Source organism: Macaca thibetana, chromosome 15 (genome assembly GCF_024542745.1).
Source record: "Macaca thibetana thibetana isolate TM-01 chromosome 15, ASM2454274v1, whole genome shotgun sequence".
Lineage (NCBI taxonomy): Eukaryota > Metazoa > Chordata > Mammalia > Primates > Cercopithecidae > Macaca > Macaca thibetana.
This window is the reverse complement of record NC_065592.1, coordinates 6,187,652-6,207,348: the sequence shown is the minus strand read 5'-3', so window position 1 is coordinate 6,207,348 and position 19,697 is coordinate 6,187,652. Positions and strand designations below refer to the sequence as shown.

Genomic DNA, 19,697 nt, shown 5'->3' with positions numbered 1-19,697 from the left:
AAGAATGATTTGCAAAATGCTGGCCTTGATCAGAAAAATCTGAACTCACAAAACAGTGTCACCTCTTTGGCAGTCTTCAGTATCCCTAGTTTCTTACAGTTAAAAAAAAAAATTAAATTTGCCATTTCAGATTGTGCCTATGATTGGGGAGCTGTTTCTCAGTGCCTGGCTCTTCGTGGTTGGCCAGCACGTGGGCACTCTGTTCATCTGTACATATAGGTATGGGCTCATCTGCACCTATAGTTACATTCTCATCTTTGCCTTCAACAACTTTGACTTTCTGACTTGACAGTCACGGTATTTTAAAGCAACCATTAAATCGTGGCTCCTGGAGATGCTTTCAAAAGTCTCTGACCCCCAAACAGGGGCACTTCTGCTGAACTAACCCTCCCATAAATGAGAGAAAAATGCATCATCTTTTAAAGAACATGCCCGATCTCCAAATGTGCAACTCTGATATTAATAAAAATAACCCAGTTTTCTCGGGAGACTTTGCTAATGCAACCTCATTTTTTGCACATTTTGCCGGAGAGCTTTTGTTCTTATACGTCTCTATTCTCCCCCTCTTTAATTTGTTGCAGGTGTTGTTGCTAATGAGCTCTCTCTCTCCTCCCCTCTTACAATGAAAGACAAGCCAGACCCCAGGTACCTGGATGGATTGAGAGCTGAGATCTCAGAAACTTCATAATAAGTTGCCGATGGCTACCAGCCAAGGTCAGCTGGGCCCCATTAGTGCCGGCCCCCACCAAAGCAGAGCCAAATAGCCTTCTCCCCGGTTAGCACCTCAGTAGCTTTTTATTCTAGTCCAGTCACACAGCTGTTGCCACCTTAAGCTCATATGAAAGAAATCTCTTTTATTGGTCTGAGAACCCAAGTCCAGTCCCAAAGAGGGAACATGTTTCCAGCTAACATGTCCAACTCCTGATTTTATTTTATCTTTACAATGCAGGCTGGAGGGTTGTTTTGCAGTGGTGTTGAGCACGTCACCCATTAAGAGCCCTTTAAAGACCTGGATTGATTGGAAGGACAAAAATTAAAAGCAATCTGATCCGGCCTCATGCAGGATCCCGCGGATTTTCTCCTTATCCCATTTCCATCCACTGTCACAATTTGAGAGTCTGCCTGATTTGATCAGATTCACCTCCGGGGGAGGTGTGATGACAAGGTTAGGAGGACGTGAAGTTGTGGGCAACTTTCTGATCTGTCCATCAGCGGTCTGAGAAACACTGGCTCTGAATTTTCCGTATCGGCCTTTTGGAAACAACAAGTTCCTCGCTGTTTGCAAAGCTTCAGTGCTTGGGTCCCTGGGACACCCGGCCACCCTCGCCTGGTAGATGTGGCATTTCCATGCTGAGGCCACAAGTCCCGCCTGACCCCGTCGCTGCCTCTCCAGGGCTTCTCTGGGCCACGCCCCTGCGGACTGCGCAGCCATGCTGCACCTGCTGGCGCTCTTCCTGCACTGCCTCCCTCTGGCCTCTGGGGACTACGACATCTGCAAATCCTGGGTGACCACAGATGAGGGCCCCACCTGGGAGTTCTACGCCTGCCAGCCCAAGGTGATGCGCTTGAAGGACTACGTCAAGGTGAAGGTGGAACCCTCAGGCATCACGTGCGGAGACCCCCCTGAGAGGTTCTGCTCCCATGTAAGTCCACTTACTGCTCTTTTGCTTGTCCAGGCCAAGTGGGAGGAGGTCTGGAGTAGATCCTTGGGGTGGATGAGCAGAGCCGGGGGACTGAGATGCAAGGCTGACTTTTCTGCCTCTTGACCAGGTCTGGACCAGACCTGGACCAGACCTGGACCAGGTCTTTGTCCCACCTTGGAAATGTGTCAAAACAGAGGCCACCCTGAGGACACTGGGGTCATATGCCATTGTTCTCTGGGGTAGGGGCATTCTTGGCCAGCTGGCCACTAGATTAGTTCCCTCGGGAAGCCCATAGTATTCGGCTCCCCAGCTTTGAGGGTAAGCCTCACCTCCTGTGTAGGAAGTCAGCATTCTGGGTGAGTGAGCGAGATGCTACCTGCAACGTGATACCCCTCTGTTCATCCTTTCTGCAGTGCAACCTCTTAGCCCCCTCAATCCAATCCAGCAGACTGTACCATGAAGCTAGAGCATGCCAAGCACTGAGCTGGCCCTTTGCATGGGGAGGTTTGACGGAGGCTCAGAGGGGATTCACAAAGGAGGAAGTTGGGGGTCAGGCCGGGACAGACAGTGCAGCTGGGTCCCCTTCCAGTTCCATTCCTACATGCAATGGCGATAGCCCCCAGATAAGTCCGGGGAAGGCAGACATTCAGGCGTTGTCCCTTGCCTCCCTAGTTAGAGAAGGAGTAGTCCTAGGGGCACGGAGTACTTCAGTACTCAAGTAATGTTAACAGCAACAACAACAGCAGAGATGGTTGCACGCGAGCTGCCTGAGTGTGTGGGCTGAGCCTGATGCCATTGCCAGGAGTCCTCCCTTCAGCCAGCCAGGTGGATTCTGTGTTGTATAAAGAAGGAGTGTCAGGGGAGGGCTCTGACCCAGTGACGTCTGTGGGCTTCTGTTCTGTCATCTGCAAAATGGGCACACTAAGAGCACATACTCCTAGGATCATTGTGAGGAGTTTGTGGTTTCATTAATGTAGGTAAAGCGTTCGGAATAGGACCTGGCACAGAGTAAGCGCATGCAGATGTTAGCCACTGTCATTCCGGTCATACAGGTGGGGTAACTGAGGCAGTCCAGGGGTGGTGGGTGAAGGCATCTGGCCAAGGTCACGCTCCAGGAGGTGGCGAAGCTGTGATTCCAGCTTAGAGTGGCTCCAGTGTCTCTGAGCTAAGCTGCTTCCCGCTGGGCAGTGCTTTGGAGGCCGTCCCTGAAGGCAGGGCAGAGCCGGGTAGGGCAGCCAGGCTGCAGGAACTCACAGGAGGGGGTCGATGCCATCCCCCAGGCAGCTTGTGCCTCTGCATGTCCTTGGAGGAGCCTCCAGGTCTCCGGGCTTATGGTGGGGCTGACCCGGTGCCCCCACCTCAGAGTCCTGAGGACTCGATCTCATGGGCCGGCTTTGCTCGCATCACAGGGCAGTCAGCCCAAGAAGGTAGCTTCTTACTTGGGCTTGTCAGTGGCGATGAGGCTGTCGTTGTGGGTGGTGGCTGGGCCAGGGCCAGCTGGAGAGAGAGGGAGGGAGGGAGGGAGGGAAGGAGAAGGTGGCACAAAGCCAGGAGCTGGGGCTGGATAGTCTGTGGTCATAACTGCCCCGGGGACCGCAGGGCCAAGCAAGGGGGCTGGGCTCTGGAAGCCAGGAGGAAAGCCAGGATGGGGGCTGGTGCTCCATCCACATCTCAGAGCCGGTGGGAGGGTTCTCTACACACTCCCGGGCACAGTCAACCTCTGTCTTGTATTAGAGTCTTGACTGTATTTTTTCTCTTAAATATTAATCACTGCCTCAATGTGCTTGGGGGAGCAGTTAAATCATAATTCTAGGACCAGCTTTGGGTCGAGGGCTTGAGGTGGGGAGATGACCCTCAGAGGCAAGTCTGAGGCCCTCTCCTGGCCAAAGCTGGCTAAGATGTCGTTGGCCCTGGACCTCTGCCCCGCCCCCACCCTGAGACAGAGAACCCAGCGCAGTGGGCAGCTGCCCTGGGGAGGTGGTCACCCCTCCCAGTCCCAGTGCTGGCAGAGCCTCATCCCAGGCAGCCGTCCTCAAGCCCTGGGGTCTGGAAGAGTGCACTCTCCCATCCCACCCCCTGTTCCTCTCCTGGGCAGACAGGTGGGGAAGGCAGGGGAGAAAGAATAGACCCTCCACAATCTACCACATGGGCGAGTCCTCAGTGTCTCGCCACCTGTTTGATGGACTTAAATATTTCATCATGGGCTGCCATCCGGCTCTGCTTTGATTACAAATGTGCATCCGATGAGAATGGGGAGGCCTCCGTGGCAGGCTGCCGGCTTTTGGAGGGCTGGCTTTGGAGGGCTGGCTTTTGGAGGGGTGGTTTTTGGAGGGCTGGCTTTTGGAGGGGTGGCTTTTGGAGGGGATGGTTACTTCCAGACAGATCTGGATTCAAACCCTGATGTCACAGTTTATTGTGGCTTCCCTGGGAGGGTCCGGGCAGGTCTCATTTAATCATCTCTAGGATGCTCTGAGGTGGGTCCTAGTCTAATCTCATCTTAGGGATTAGAAAATGTTGCCTAAATCCTGCCAAGGTCACTTTGTTGAGAAGGCAGGCTGGGAACTGCCCGTGGCCAAGGCCCATGCCCACCCACCAGGCGGCACAGCCTCCCCTCTCTCAACTTCTGACCTCTCTGAGTTTCACTGTCTTCCTCTGCCCAGTAGAAGCCATAATGTTAGGAGTGTCACGGTGCTGGTGGGACAGCGCAGCCCGGCCATGCTGCCATGGTACACGTGGACACATAGTAGGTATTCAATGTGCAATACTAGTCACTGGCTTATTCCTGTTGTGATTATGGCCTCGGTGACTTTCCTGGCTTCTCTACTTCCCCAGAGTCCTTTGCCTCTCCCCAGCCTTGGGGACTCCACGCCTTGTATTTCTAGTCTCTGGCAGCAGGTGGAAGATGTAGGCGGGGCGGGGGAGCTTCCATGCCTAAGCCCCAGCAGCTGTTGTTAACCAGCCACCAGGGGGCGCCCTCATGGCGGCCAGATGCCCCCTGCCCAGCTTAGCCTTGCCATCACCCATGGGTCCTTGCTCTCCTTCGCCCCTTCTGCAGCGGGTGCTAGGTGTGTCCTAACATCCAGCCTACGGGAGCGCAAGCCTGGCTGCACTCTGAGGGTACAAGAGGGGCCCGGGGCAGATGGCCTTTCCAGAGGCAGGATGCAGACCCTGTCTCTCTCCCAGGCTTCTTGTCCTTCAGCAAGGCCACCTGAGAACTGAATTGTAAATTCCAGCCTTGCAAGGAAGGGGAGGAGGCTGAAAGACAAGATAAATGAATAAATAAAAACCTATTGGCTCTAAATGCACAATGAGAATTAATAGGGATGAGCTCTCAACCGAGGATTCTTGGGCAAGGACAAAATTGCAATGAGGGCTGTGGGAGAAGAGAAGCTGCCCCCACCCAAATTCCCAGGGCCTGCCCCAGAGGTCAGCCCGGCAAGGCTGTGGGCCGGGGAGGAAGCAGGAAGGGCGGCGGGCAAAGGCGTCTCAGCCCCTCACAGGGTAACAGCTGCTTGCAGGACCCCTTCGAGATGCGGAGGGCATGACTGGCATTGGGAGGTACCCCTTAGCGCAAGGCAGGGCTCCCGCTGGCCACCTGGGCTTCCCATGACAGGAAGGGGGAAACCCTTCCTTTGTGCCTTGAAGACAAAAGCTAGCCACCCGAGACTCAGGGGCAAGCTGACGGGCAGGAGAGAGAGACGGAGACAGCTACTGCCTAGGCAGCCTCACCGTGATAGAGGTGCAGAATCCTAGACTCCGCCCCACACCTGCTGAGCCAGAATCTGCCTTTCAACAGGAAGTCTCTGGAGCGCTGGGGTGGGATTGGTCCACAGTGGTGGATGAAGCTTGTCATTGACAAAGGGGCAGAGGTCTGTGGGTCCCATGGGGTCTGTGCAGGTTAAGGGGAGGGCATTGCCGAGGGGAGACAGGAGCCAACAGGAGAGCAGCAGGGGTCCTGGGAATGGGGGGATGGAGCTGGGAGCCTCGCTTACCAAGGCGGGGCGGGGGATCTGTGCTTCTGAACAGGAGCCAGTGGAAGGTACCCAAGAGAGGCAGCACTAGCTCCTGACAAGAGCTACAGGCCTGGAATCTGAAGCCCTGAGCTCACATCCCAGTGTTGTCACTTGGGGGCTGGGTGGTCTGAGGTGAGTCATTCAAATTCTCCAAGCCTCGGTTTCCCTATCTGTAAAAGGGGTATGATCGTGACTGCCTTGCCCACCTCACTGACTTCCTGGGAGACGAAATGTCTCTCACAACATACCGGAAGGTGCTTGGCGGAGACTGTGAGTTCTGTTCTAGTGTGAGGCTTGAATATTATTGTTTATCCAATCTTGATAAGCTTGATGTTTCCACATTGACATGGGTGAACATCCGAATTTCAGCCCATGTTGGAGTCTCCAGCATACAGAGGCATCTCGGCTTTGGTGGACAGGAAAGCCGAGGGCAGGCTGTGAATGTGCATCTTTGAACACACAGCTTACTCAGTTAGAACCTGCTTTAGCTTCTCTGTGCCTCAGTTTACCCAGCTGCAGAGCAAATGGTTCCATTCCCCCCCCCCCCCACGGGGTCTGCTGGGCTGATGAATGCAGAGAGCAGGCAGGTCCTGGAGTCCTCGAGCCACTCCCCACCGTGACATTGAACACCACATGCAGAATCAAGGTCAGAGACACTCTGCCTCCTGCCGGACCTCGATGATCATGAAATGTTTCCATCCAACAATGCAGAGCTGACCAGCCCAATGGCTCTGGCCTCCTTCCCCCTCTGTGTTTCTGGCCGCAGCCTCCCTCCTCTCGCCATCACACCCATCCAGTTGGTAGGTGTTTCCAGGTCTGACCTCATGCCAGGCGCAGTTGTGATGGGAAAGTGAGATGACTAGAGAGAACTGAAGCGAAAAACAAGAGAAAACACAACAGACATTGAAGACAATGCCCAGCTAACAACAAATGGTGACATCAGCACCTGATATGACAGGAGCTGGGGAAGGAGGAGGGCGTGCCCCTGCCCATGAGCTCTCCCGGCCGCTCCAGCCTTGGCCCGTGCTGTCTCCTCCACCCGAAGGCCTGCCCCTTCCTTCCTTTGTTTTCAAGGCTTCCGCTTCTACCCAGATAACCCTGGCTCCTTTTTCAAGGTTCAGGTTGGATCCCATCTCCTCCTCCAGGAGGCCTTCTCTGACTCCCTTGCCCAGTGAGGTGAGGAGGCCCCGTTTGGTCATCACCCTGCTTACTGACTGGCCTAGCAGTGAAGAGCTCTGGCCCTAGGGATGGAGAGTTTAGAATCCCGTGCTGTGTGATCTTTGATGTGAGACCTAACCTCTCTGAACCTTAGTTTCTCCAATGGGAGCTATTAATAGAACGTGCATAGGAGACTGTCATGAGCACGATGCTCGGCACATAGTAGGTGCTCACTGCGTGCTGGCTGTTGGGACCAATTCTCTAACTTTAGATGTCTGCTTTCCCCCTGGACTGTGAGTTCCTCAAAGGCAGGGCTGTCTCGCTATCTTTGCATCCCCAGCACCTCCCTCTGGGCTTGATCAGTGCTCAGTAAGCATTTCCTGAATGATTGGATGCATGGGAGGAAACATGGTGTGATCCAGGAACGCTTCTCAGAGGAGGTAGGATCAGGGCTGAGTCTTTTTTTTTTTTTTTGGAGTCAGAGTCTGGCTCAGTCGCCCAGGCTGGAGTGCAGTGGCACGATCTCGGCTCACTGCAAGCTCTGCCTCCCGGGTTCACGCCATTCTCCTGCCTCAGCCTCCCAAGTAGCTGGGACTACAGGCGCCTGCCACCACGCCCGGCTAATTTTTTGTATTTTTAGTAGAGATGGGGTTTCACCTTGTTAGCCAGGATGGTCTTGATCTCCTGACCTCGTGATCCACTTGCCTCGGCCTCCCAAAGTGCTGGGATTACAGGCATGAGCACCGCACCCGGCCAGGGCTGAGTCTTGAAGGAAAAACTGGGGTTTGGGTCACAACAGAGGAGACCCTGGAAGCCCCTGATTCTCACCTCTGCAGTCCCTGTTCTGTGGGATTTGCAACTGGATGAAGCCGGGAGGTTTGCACAGCTCTGTCCTTAAGTCAGTTGCAAGTGACTTTGGCGCCTGAGCTTCACCAGCCGTTAAAGCCACTCAGTCTCTTGAAATGCCCGAGGCAGGGCCCAGCCTAGGACAAGAATAGTTCCGTGAAATGACATCTTGTTGCACAGTGAAGTCTCCCTCCTGGGCAGTAGACAATGAGAAGACCGAGGTCCGGGGCCCACGGAGTGAGATCCTTGCTTCTGACTTCCCTTGAGGGAATGGGGTCGAGTCCAGACACCCCGTGGAAGGCAGGTAGCCATGCGAAAGGGCCCAGCGGGGACATCTTTCCAAAGAATATCGGAGACTTACAGACCTCAGACCTTTCTGGTTTGCACATCCCCACCTTCCTGGGCTGTCTTCCTCTATGCTCCCTAGCCCTGATGTTTACTCCATTTCCCTGTTTCTCATTTATTGTGGGTATAATCACAAGCTGCCTCCAATCCCACCTGCAACAAGGCAGGCAGTGGACGGACGGATGGATGGACAGGCAGGCAGGTCGCACCATGCTGTGGTTGTGAACTTGGGCTTCCGGAGGGAGCAGACGGGACTCGGGCACATCTCGCACTTCTGGGATGTGGAACTTGGGATAAGTCCCTGGTAACACTAAGCCTTGGTTTTCTGGTCTGAAACTGGGCATGGCGCTGGACACAACCTCAAAGGAAATGTGTACGAATAAGATGAGACCAGGTGTGTGATGCCCTCAAGCTGGGTGCCAGCACAAAAGGGATGCTCAAAAAAAGGGCCAGGCGTGGTGGCTCACGCCTGTAATCCCAGCACTGTGGGAAGCCAAGGTGGGTGGATCACCTGAGGCCAGGAGTTCAAGAATAGCCTGGCCAACATGGTGAAACCCTGTCTCTGCTAAAATTACAAAAATTAGCCAGGTGTGGTGGCGCTCGCCTGTAGTCCCAGCTACTTGGGAGGCTGAGGCAAGAGAATCACTTGAACCTGGGAGATGGAGGTTGCAGTGAACCAAGATCGTGCCACTGCACTCCAGCCTGGGTGACAGAGCGAGACTCCGTCTCAAAAAAAAAAAAAAAAAGTTGCATTTTTATTTTTTTTAATTCTAGGATTTAGCTTGAGGGACAGAAGAGGACCCCACAGGCCAAACCCACAGCCAGAGGCACAGGCTGTGCACTCAGAGGTGGGCCTTGCAGGATGGGAAGGGTCAGGAGAGTGAGGGTGTGGGCGGAAGGAATGGTTGGTGCAGAGATGCAGGGAAGGGGGCCGGATGATTCGAGAGGAAAGTGTGTGGGTGACAGACAGGAGACAGTCCGCACCCCTTTTCCACCTCATCCAAGCCCCTGTAGGTCTATTACTGTGCATCTGACTGGTGAATAGTCTGAGACTTCTCAAAACCCACTGAGTGTAGGAGCTGGGGTTCAGCCTTTCTGTGTCTGGCTCCTGACTGCTCGCTAGGGTTAGGAGGAATTAGGCCACGGGCTCTGAAGAAGCAAGAGGGGCAGGAGGGCAACTGAGAGGCAATGGTGGGAACTCAGAGCAGGGAAGCCCTGCGCCACGGGCTGGTCCAGAGCTCACCAGGCTGGACCACGTGGGCACTGAGCCGTGGCCCCTGACCGGGGCTGACCTGGCCAGAGTCCCTGTAGCCAGTGCTGATGCAGGGCTCCTTCCTGGAGTGGCCGGGCGATGAGGAATGGGAGAAACGGCAGATGATGCAGGAACCGGTTCTGTTCGGCTTTGGTTTGCAGGTTCCGATTTGTTTTTCATCAGCAGCAGATTTGCTTAAATATATGAAAATGTGTTTCTAATTCCCCGAGCACACACCAACTGCTGGCGGGGAAGGGGGTAGTGCATAGGAGCAGAATGAATGCCACGGGGAGCCAGAGTTCTAGGCCCTGGCTGCTGAGAGACCGAGGATACGCCCCAGCCTCAGTTTCCCCAACTGAGCAACAGGGGGTTTGGCTAGATTAACCAGTTCATTCAGTGTTCCCTGGTGATTGCCAGGTACATTCTGGGAGTTTAGGGAAATCCAGATTGGTCAGAGACAAAACCACAAAAAACGGTGGACTCCGGTGCAGACAGAGGGATCCCAGATGTATATACCTCGGGCTCAGCATAGCAATAAGCATTTTTAAAAAGATTTTAAAACATTTTTTAAACTCAGGTGAAATTCACATAACATAAAATTAACCAGTTAAACAATGTTTTGGCGGGTGCAGTAGCTCACACCTATAATCCCAGTGCTTTGGGAGGCCGAGGCAGGAGGATCACTTGCGGCCAAGAGTTTGAGACCAGACTGGGCAACATAGTGAGAACCCATATCTAAAAAAAAAAAAAAAAAAGAAAAGAAAAAAAAAGTCCTACTGTGTCTAACATAAAACTTGCCTTTTAAACTATTTTACAATATACAATTCAGTACATTCACAGTGTTGTGCAACTAGCATCTCTACCTAGTCCCAACACGTTTCCATCACCCCGATAGAAAACCCTGCACCCGTTAGTTACTCCCCATCCCCATCCCCTTCCCCTGCCCCTGAAAACCACGAGTCTACTTTTTATCTCCATGAATTTACTTATGCTAGACATTTCGTACAAATGGAATCAGACAGTATGAGGCTCTTTGTGACAGCCTTCTTTCACTGGCAAAATGTTTCCAAGGTTCATCCACATTGTCGCGTGAATCAGTGCTTTGTTCCTGTTTATGGCTGCATAATATGCCATCGTGTGGACACACCATATTTTGTGTATCCATTTCCTAACTGATGGACATTTGAGCTGCTTCCACTTTCTGGCTATTAGGAGTGATACTGCTGTGGACATTTGGGTCCCAGTTTTTGTATGTGTGTACCTTTTCATTTCTCTTCGGTGTCTACCTGAAAGTGGAGTTTCTGGGTCACAAGATAATTCTATGTTTAACTTTTTGGGGAACCGCCAAACTTTTCTACAGGTGCTGCACCTCTTATGTTCCCACCAGCAATGTACGAGAGTTCCAGTTTCTCCAAATCCTTGTCAACACTTCTTATTTTCTGGTTTTGTTTTGTATCATTAGGATGAGCCTAGTGGGCATGGGGCAGTATCTCATTATGGTCTTGATTTGCATTTCCCTGATGGCTAATGATGTTAGCCATCATGTGCTTATTAGTTGTTTTTTGTTTGTTTGTTTGTTTTTGTTTTGTGTTGTTTTAAGACAGAGTCTCATTCTGTCACCCAGGCTGGAGTGCAGTGTTGCGATCTTGGCTCACTGCAACCTTCACCTCCCGGGTTCAAATCATTCTCCTGCCTCAGCTCCCAAGTAGCTGGGATTCCAGGTACACACCACCACACCCGCCTAATTTTTGTGTTTTTAATAGAGACAGGGTTTCACCTGTCTCGAACTCCTGGCCTCAAACGATCTGCCCACCTGGGCCTCCCAAAGTGCTGGGACCACAGGCGTGAGCCACCACCCCCAGCCTATTTTAACTTTAATAAACTCCAATGTATGTATTTTTTCCTTTTGTTGCTTGTGTTTTTGGTGTCATATCTAAGAAACCATTGCTAAATCCAAGGTCAGCAGTATTTTCTTCTAAGACTTTTATAGTTTTCTTCTAAGACTCTTATAGTTTTAGCTCTTGTATCTAGGTCTTTGATCCGTTTTGAGTTAATTTTGCATCTGGTATAAGGGAAAAGGTCTATCTTTATTCTTTTGCATGTGGAGATTCAGTTTCCCCAACACTATTTGTTGAAGAGCCTATTCGTCCCCCACTAAATGTTCTTGGCAACCTCACTGAAAATCAATTGAGCATAATCTATGCACTTACTTCTGGACTCTCAAATCTCTTTTTTTTTTTTTTGGAATCAGAGTCTTGCTCTGTCACCCAGGCTGGAGTGCAGTGGCGCAATCTCAGCTCACTGCAGCCTCCACCTCCCGGGTTCAAGCGATTCTCCTGCCTCAGCCTCCCAAGCAGCTGGGATTACAGGCACCCGCCACCACGCCCAGCTAATTTTTGTATTTTTAGTAGAGACGGGGTTTCACCATGTTGGCCAGGCTGGTCTCGAACTCCTGGACTCAAGGGATCCGCCTGCCTCGGCCTCCCAAACTGCTGGGATTACAGGCGTGAGCCACCGAGCCCGGCCTCAAATCTATTCCTCTGAAGCATCGAACATTCTATGTGCACTACTTCATCGAACCCTCCGGGATAATCCACACAGTAGAAACTATTACTCTCCTGTTGTGCCCATTTTATAGATGAGGAAACTGAGACTCCAAAACTGAGCAAAGTCAAGACTCAAACTCAGATCCCAGTCATTTAATGCCTATGCCACAGTGAGGCCTGAGGAGGGGAAAAACCCAAACGGTTACCCTCTCCTCCCCCTCCCCACCCTCATTTTCTTCTCCTGCTTTCAGGCTGGGATGTTGACTTGGATTCTCAGAGCAGGGGCCTTGGAAGGAGACGCTGTGACTTATCTCTGGCCTCCAAATACCTCCTCAGCCTGCACTCCACCTCTGTCCCTCTCCCACAGAGCCAGGCACTGTTCTGTCCTCTTCTTTGTAGCACAGTCAGTGCTTGCATGCAGTAGGTACTTAATAAATGCTAAAGATAATTATCCATCATTTCAAATAGAGACACACAACTTAGAAGGCATGCTGGAGATTATCTAAGGCCAGAGAAACCCCAACATCGATAAGCATGGTACAGCAAAATTGATGGCTCCCGGGAAAGGGGACCCCAGAAGCAAGTGACTGGTGTCCCTCTGCCTTGCCTCAGGCCCCTGAGTTCCCCAGTCCACCCCCAGGAAGTCCTGGGCTCCTGTGAAGACAATATAAAACCAGTAATCAGGTCAAGTGCAGTGGCTCACGCCTGTAAATCCTAGCACTCTGGGAGGCCGAGGCGGGTGGATTGTCTGAGCTCAGGAGTTCGAAACCAGGCTGGGCGACACGGTGAAACCCTGTCTCTACTAAAAATACAAAAAAAAAAAAAAAATTAGCTGGGCGTGGTGGTGATGTGCACCTGTAGTCCCAACTACTCAGGAGGCTGAGGCAGAAGAATTGCTTGAACCCAGGAGGCAGAGGTTGTGGTGAGCCAGGATTGTGCCACTGCACTCCATCCAGCCTGGGCAACAGGCGAGACTCCGTCTCAAAAAAAAAAAAAGAAAAAGAAAAAACCACCGATGAGACCCATCCCTCTCCCTTCTCATTTCCTATGGGGAAACTGAGGCCCAGAGGGTTGGAGTGACTTCCTTGAGCCCCCATGAGGAGCTTCAGACCCTGGAGGCTCCACCCCAGGCCAAGGGCTCCCAAAGAGGTAGACTGGAGCCATGAGGACCCTCCCCAACCAGGTCTCTGTCCATCTACACACGCCCTGGATCTGACTTCATGTGATAGCATCTGGTAAGGGACACGGGATGCCTGCCCAGATGCCACTGCAGCCAGCAGGGGCTAGAGCTGCCTCTTCAGGGTCAGTGAGGGTGATGCATCCACTTCCCAGCCGGCTTAGGTGAGCTCCCGCCTATGTGTCACTACTGGTGACTCTGGCACGGCTCAGAGCTGGATCTTGGGGGCCCTGAGGGGATCAAAAGCGCGCCCTAAGCCCAACTGCCAGCCGTGGTCCTCTCTGTGGTGGCAGCATCACGGAAGGTGGACAGAAAGAATGCTCTGTGCCAGGAGGGCGAGGCTGGATAGGATGGTGGCGGGAACGCTGGCAGTTGCAGCAATGCCGGCGATCATAGCGTGGGTCTCAGTGGTGTGCTGGACGCCTGGGAGCCTCATGAGTAAGAGGCTGGGGCACACGTGCTTCCATCGTGCCACACACCAGTGGCGATTCAGAGAAAGGCACTGTGCAAAGCACCCCATGTGCGCAGCTTTTTGCCTGCTTGTAACAGGACGGAGCCAGGTCAGAGTGCAGATGAGGAGAGGGAGGTGCAGGGAGGGGGAGACGCTGACCCAAGTTTGCACGGCCAAAACTAGGATCACTCTCCAGGGCCTCCGTCACCGTCCTGTCCTGCCTTCTGTCACACAGGAGTCCGAATGGTCGTTCTGAAATTGAGAGCTAGCAGGGCTGGGATCTCACTGGGTGGCCATAGAGGGGTCCCCTGACCTCTTGGGGTCTCATTGGCAGGAGGGAATTGTATTGGAATATCCAGGGGTGTGGATCCCTGTGAATCTAGCCCTGGAGTGTTCCAGAACTGCCCACGCTGTGGAAAGGGACTCGGGCCTGTCTTCAAGGACCTGGCATCCTTCTCTCCCAGTGCAGTTTATCTTGGGGACCGTTTGGGCCTCCTCAGCCCCTCATTCCACCTCCCTCCTGCTGCCCAAGTCATTCGTCCACTTGACTCCAAGAGTCGGCTGGGGAAATAAAAGGATATGAAACACGACCAGGCATTTTCCCTTGGCCGGAGCAGAAGTCTGCTGTCGGGCACAAGGTGAAGAAGAGACCAGTGAGAGATGAGCCCACTGTGCTCCTGCCCTCTGCCAAGGCAGGCTGTCCTCTGCTGCCAGCCTGCGGTGGGGGCGGTGTCCTTCTGGGAGGCGTCCCTCCCTCTCGGGGATCAAGAGATGGCCAAAAGCAGGTGGAGAAGCCTGTTATCCAGAGCGCACCTTGTCTCTGCCCCTGTCCCCACTCAGGCACAATCCAAAACCTTTGCCCACAGTTCTGGGACTGGCACTGTCCTGGGGCCCAGCTCCTAGGGACGGGGGCTTCCCCGGGCACTGGCTGCCAGGAGCTGGGTGGCCCCGGGGAAGTCTATTCCCATTTCAGGGTATAGATTTCCTGCCTGTAAAATGAGGGAGTCTGCAGGTCAACCTCAGAGTCCCACTGTACCCCCAGATTCTGCTTCAGGGAAACAGAGAGAGAGAGAGAGAAAGGAGAGGTGCAATAACCTCCCAGCATCCAGGAAGACCCGGAGGGGAGAAAGGCAGGGAACCAACCCAGAAAAGCCTGGAGCAGGAGCTTCTCACTTTTAATGGCCATGGCCCCACTTGAGAATCCACGGTGCTCTTCCCAGAACCAGGCATGTGCACATGTGTGTGCAAACGCTGGGCTCATGCAGAGGCGCACACACACACAGATAAGGTTGCAAACACTTTTAGGGACTTCCGAGATTACCCTGAGTCCACCTGTGGTCACTTTCGGTCAACCATCTGGCCTGAGCAGGTTCTGCCCTCTCGGGTCTCTTTACCCTCAGGGAAATCAGTCTTTGGTTTCCTGTAATTGACAGGTCCAACTGTCTCAGGACTTTCTTTTTTTTTTTTTTTTTTTTTTTTTGAGACAGGGTTTCACACGGTCACCCAGGCTGGAGTGCAGTGGTGCAATCTTGGCTCACTGCAGCCTCGACCTCCTGGGCTCCAGTGATCCTCCCACCTCAGCCTCCTGAGCACCTGGGATCACAGGCATGCACCACCATGCCTGGCTAATTTTTGTATTTTTGTAGAGATGGGGTTTTGCCATGTTGCCCAGGCTGGTCTTAAACTCCTGGACTCACTTTCTTTTCTTTTTTTTTTTTTTTTGAGACAGAGTCTTGCCCTGTCACCCAGGCTGGAGTGCAAGCGGCATGATCTTGGCTCACTACAACCTCCACCTCCCAAGTTCAAGCGATCCTCCTTCCTCAGCCTCTCAAGTAGCTGGGATTACAGGCACCACCACCATGCCTGGCTAGTTTTTGTATTTTTAGTAGAGACGAAGTTTCACCATGTTGGCCAGGCTGATCTCCTGACCTTAAGTGATCCGTCCACCTCGGCCTCCCAAAGTGTTGGGATTACAGGCGTGAGCCACTGCACCCAGCCGTAGCCAAACTGTCTTGATTCTATATCTTTCTCCTCCTCAGAGCAGCAACATCGAACATTCGTTGAGTGCCTCATGTATACCAAGCCCTTAACCTAAGCTATAGCTCATTGAACCCTCACAGAAGACTTAAGGTAGAGCTTGTATTTAGACCCGTTTTGAATATGAGGAATCTCAGGTTCAGAGAAGTTAAGCCACTTGCCCAAGGCCACACAGCTTCAAAGTAGAAGAGCCTGGCACCTCCAGCCTGGGCCGCCTGGCCCGGCGTCCAGGTTCCTAAACAGGCTGCTCAGCTGACACGGGTCTCTCTGGATCTCAGAAAGCGCCTGATAGACGGAGGCGGCTGTCATCTGTGTGTGTGTGCGTGCATGCGGCCATGTGTGCTGGTGAGCATACTGTCCCTGTCAGCCTCTCCTCCCCCAGCACACCCCGGCGGTCTGGAGGAGGGAGGGCCCGGAGGAGTGACGGTGGCGTTCCCCACCCCCTGCCCTTTGAGACACGATGGAGTCTGCTAATCCAGTTACTTGATAATTCACTTATTTCATGTCTATTTGGCAGCAAGCGTGCTCCCACGCACCAGCTCCGGGGAAGGCGAGATGGTTTTGCCTGGAGGAACCCGATCTGTTTTTCTGGGGAAGGAGTGGGGAAAAAAACTGCACCTAACAATGGACAATAATGGGCCTAAAAATAGAGGGTGGAGGGTGCAGGGGGCGGAGGAGTGCGGTGTCTGCCAAGGGAGGGCTCCAGGCCTGTCTGCTTGGCACGAGGCAGCCCTACCCTCCTGCCCAGTTACCTGCCCCTGCACTGGGTTGGCCGCCTCTCAGCCTAGAGGAGGGGCACAGGAAAGAGGAGGCCCAAGCGGGTGGGGGCTGGGTGGCCTTCCTTGCTGCCTCTGCCCGCTCCAAAATGGAAAACTGTCCCACCCAGGGGGTCCTCGAGGCAGCAGCCACAACCTCGGGTGGACACTGCACCCCATCTGTCCTGACTAGCCGTGATGCCCGGGACCTTCCCCCAAGGGGCTCAGGCATCAGCTGAGAACTGCAGCTTTGGGTATGAGCTGTCTTCCAGCAAGAAAAGGAGGTGTCAGGGTTTTGTGGCTCTTTTCCATCTCCCGACACTTGGGGCAGTCTTCTCAAAGGCCTCAAGTCCGGCGGGCAGCTATGACCCCACCAGGGGCGGAGCAGGCAGGGACCGGGCTGCCCTCCGAGCCACTTGGATGGCTCTCAGTCGGGGTGCACACTGGACTTGCCTGGGAGCTTTCCATTCCCCCCGCTGCCTCAGCTGCCCCCCAGACCAGCTTCAGCAGCCTCTCTGGGCAGCCCAGCAGGAGGAGGCATTAAACCTCCCCAGGTGGTCCCAGTGCACAGCCAAGTTTGAGAAGCACCGATTGAAACCTCTCCCAGGCCTGCCCTGGAGCCCTTCCAGCCCGAAGCAGCTTGTTGTCTTAAAACTGAAAGACCAGCCGGGCGCGGTGGCTCACGCCTGTAATCCCAGCACTTTGGGAGGCCGAGGCGGGCGGATCATAAGGTCAGGAGATCGAGACCACAGTGAAACCCCGTCTCATTAAAAATACAAAAAATTAGCCGGGCACAGTGGCGGGTGCCTGTAGTCCCAGCTACTCAGGAGGCTGAGGCCGGAGAATGGCATGAACCCGAGAAGCGGAGCTTGCAGTGAGCCGAGATCGTGCCACTGCACTCCAGCCTGGGCGACAGAGCGAGACTCCGTCTCAAAAAAAAAAAAAAAAAAAAAAAAAAAAACTGAAAGACCAGGAGAAAGAGAATTCCATGGCCTGCCTCAGCCCTCTCAGAGCCTCTCTCACATCTGAGCTGCAGGTTCTCCGTCCTCCTTCTGGCTTCCTGGGTGCCGAGGGGTGCCGGCTCTCCAGTCTTGGGAGAGGGCCACCTGAGCCCTCACACTTTGTTCCCAGGCTCTTCACCTGTCTTCCTGGAAGGAGAAGGAGGGGGGCTGGCCGGCATTAGGGCTCTCCCTGGCGCTGCTTAATGTCAAGCTGCCCATCTGGCTCCTGGCCTCCCTTTGGCCTTCTCTCCTGTGCTCCCCACCAAGCTCCTGGCTCAGCGGTGTGCATGTGTTAACCCATCGCTCCCTGCAGCATTTTGTGCGTCTGGCCTGGCCCTTTGCTCAGTCCACCTAGAGCACCATCCTCCCAGACTAGTTCCCGTAAGCGAGCAAAGTGCCCGAGTCACCCCAAGTGTGACCTTGAGCAAGCGCCTGGCTCGGGGGGCCTTGGCTCCCCCACCTGTAGGTAAAATAACAGGAACAGTGCCATCGTGTGGGTGCCCTTCCCTGAGCCACCTGAACCAGCCTCTCAAACCTGGCCGCACATCTGAGTCACCTGCTGAGGGTTTTGGTTAGTTGGTTGGTTAATTACTTGATTGTTTAGTTTGTTGGTTTGTTTGTTAGCTTTCAAGTTGGAGTAGAATTTCTGACCTCAGGGCCCAGGAATGTTGCCACACCCCTCCCGTCCCCAAGTATTGTCATTGTTTTCATGGGTGGCCAAATCTAAGCGCTGCTTCTCTGGGGCTACTTGGTGCAGGAAGGATGTTCACAAATAGTTGATGAATAAGTGAATGAATAAATAAATGAAACTTACCAGCCCAGCCTCACTACTCACACCCGCCCCCCACCGCCAGCCAGGGTTTCATCCACAAAGGGGTGTACCTGTCCACGTGTCCCCAGGTGTGGGCAGACCCAGTGGCTTTACTCCTTCCTTGGCCCCGCCGCCTCTTGACTCCTCAGAGACCAGCAGGAAGAAACCCTCGGAGGTTGCAGCTTCTGGCTGTTCTCATGGGCAGACCCCGTCCGTCGGGTGCTGTGTCTGCTCCTGAACCCTCGTTCTGAGTATGGAACACCCGGCAAGGGAAGGGGCTGAGGAGGGGGAGTCACTCCACTGTGTCAGGCTCTGCCCCTGCCTTCCTGGAGTTCACAGTGGGGAGGGGACACATCCGTCATTAACCGAAGAAGCCACCGGGGAAAACTGTGACCCAGTGCTCCCCTGGGACTGGGGGACAGCGGCCAGGGGTGTTTTTCCTGAGGAAGATAAATTTAAGCAGACACCTGTAAAAGGCTGGAGGGAGAGCTGCAGACAGAAGGTGACTCAACCTGAAAGCTCAGTGGGGTGGAGGGGGCGTCCAAAAGGCGGGAGAGACTGGCCGGTAGAAAACGAGGCCAGAAGCCGGACATGGTGGCTCACACCTGTAATCCCAGCACTTTGGGAAGCCGAGGCGGGTGGATCACCTGAGGTCAGGAGTTTGAGACCAGCCTGGCCAACATGGTGAAACCCAGTCTCTACTAAAAATATGAAATTAGCCAGGCGTGGAGGCACCTCTGGTAAATCCCAGCTACTTGGGAGGCTGAGGCAGGAGAATCGCTTGAACCCGGGAGGCGGAGGTCGCAGTCAGCCAAGATCATACCAGCGCACTCCAGCCTGGACATCAAGAGCAAAACTCTGTCTCAAAGAAAACAAGGCTGGAAAGACGCGAGAGAGAGGCAGGGCTGGTGGCACAGCCAGGCCCAGGGTTTGGACTTAAGAAGGGGAAGGCGCTGGGGCTCTGAGGAGGAGCTGGAGACACGTGGATGTTTAGGAAGGGAAGGGCGGCTGGCTGCAGGTTGAGAATGGGCTGGGGGTGGGGAGGCTGGAGGGGTTGGTGCAGGCCCCAACCAAGGCAGGGCAGGGGAGAGCAGAGTGAGCCTTTAGGAGAAACCACTGCTGGGGACCAGGCTTCACTCTCAGCCCATCTGGAAACCTCTTTCAGTTGATGCTTCCCCGCAACCCCCTTCCCTGGCCTGGGCCTCTGTTGGAACCTGACTGAGGCCCTGTTGACCAGCAAGAAAGCCCAGCGCAGCTCTCAGAGAAGAGGAGAGGGGCCCCCTAAAAGGCCCCCAGGATCCGGGGAGGGGATCCGAGGAGAGGCAGCTACCAAGCACCCCAGCCAGGGGGACCTGCCCCTCACCCCACCCTGGCACTGAAATCCTCATAGCCACTTTTTTCCTCCCTCCGTGATGAAATATTCATGGTGGCAGAGTAGGCCCTCTTTGGGAAGGCTGCCTGGGTCTAGCTTATGCTTTGCACAAGCTTTTAAAGAGCAGGGCGCTGTTCCTACTCTCTAAGCATTTTCTAAGTCCTGAATCAATAATGCACTTTCCTGGGCTTCTCCGGATGTAGCCCTCTTCCTCTCGGTGCCCTTCCCCCACCCGCCCCCTTCTCTTTCTTTCCCTTTTCTTCTCTCCCTTTCTTTCATCCTTCCCTCTC

The 19,697-nt window shown here is 53.9% G+C and overlaps 2 protein-coding genes across 7 annotated transcripts in view; one reads left to right on the top strand and one right to left on the bottom strand.

Moving 5' to 3' along the window:
* The window catches only part of MED27 (mediator complex subunit 27), a 443,188-nt gene that overhangs the window by 308,183 nt on the left and 115,308 nt on the right, over window positions 1-19,697 (bottom strand). The gene's annotated exons all lie outside the window — the stretch shown is intronic.
* Window positions 1-19,697, top strand: part of NTNG2 (netrin G2) — an 83,618-nt gene that overhangs the window by 3,396 nt on the left and 60,525 nt on the right. For 2 of the 6 annotated variants that reach the window (XM_050760016.1, XM_050760012.1), the window contains exons 2-4: window positions 131-219; window positions 582-714; window positions 950-1,643. In XM_050760016.1, the coding sequence (XP_050615973.1) occupies window positions 1,431-1,643 (213 nt within the window). In that variant the 5' untranslated portion in view covers window positions 131-219; window positions 582-714; window positions 950-1,430. Of the gene's footprint in view, window positions 1-130; window positions 715-949; window positions 1,644-19,697 lie in introns of all 6 variants that reach the window. The other 4 variants (XM_050760017.1, XM_050760015.1, XM_050760014.1 and 1 more) reach the window with 3 other exon arrangements.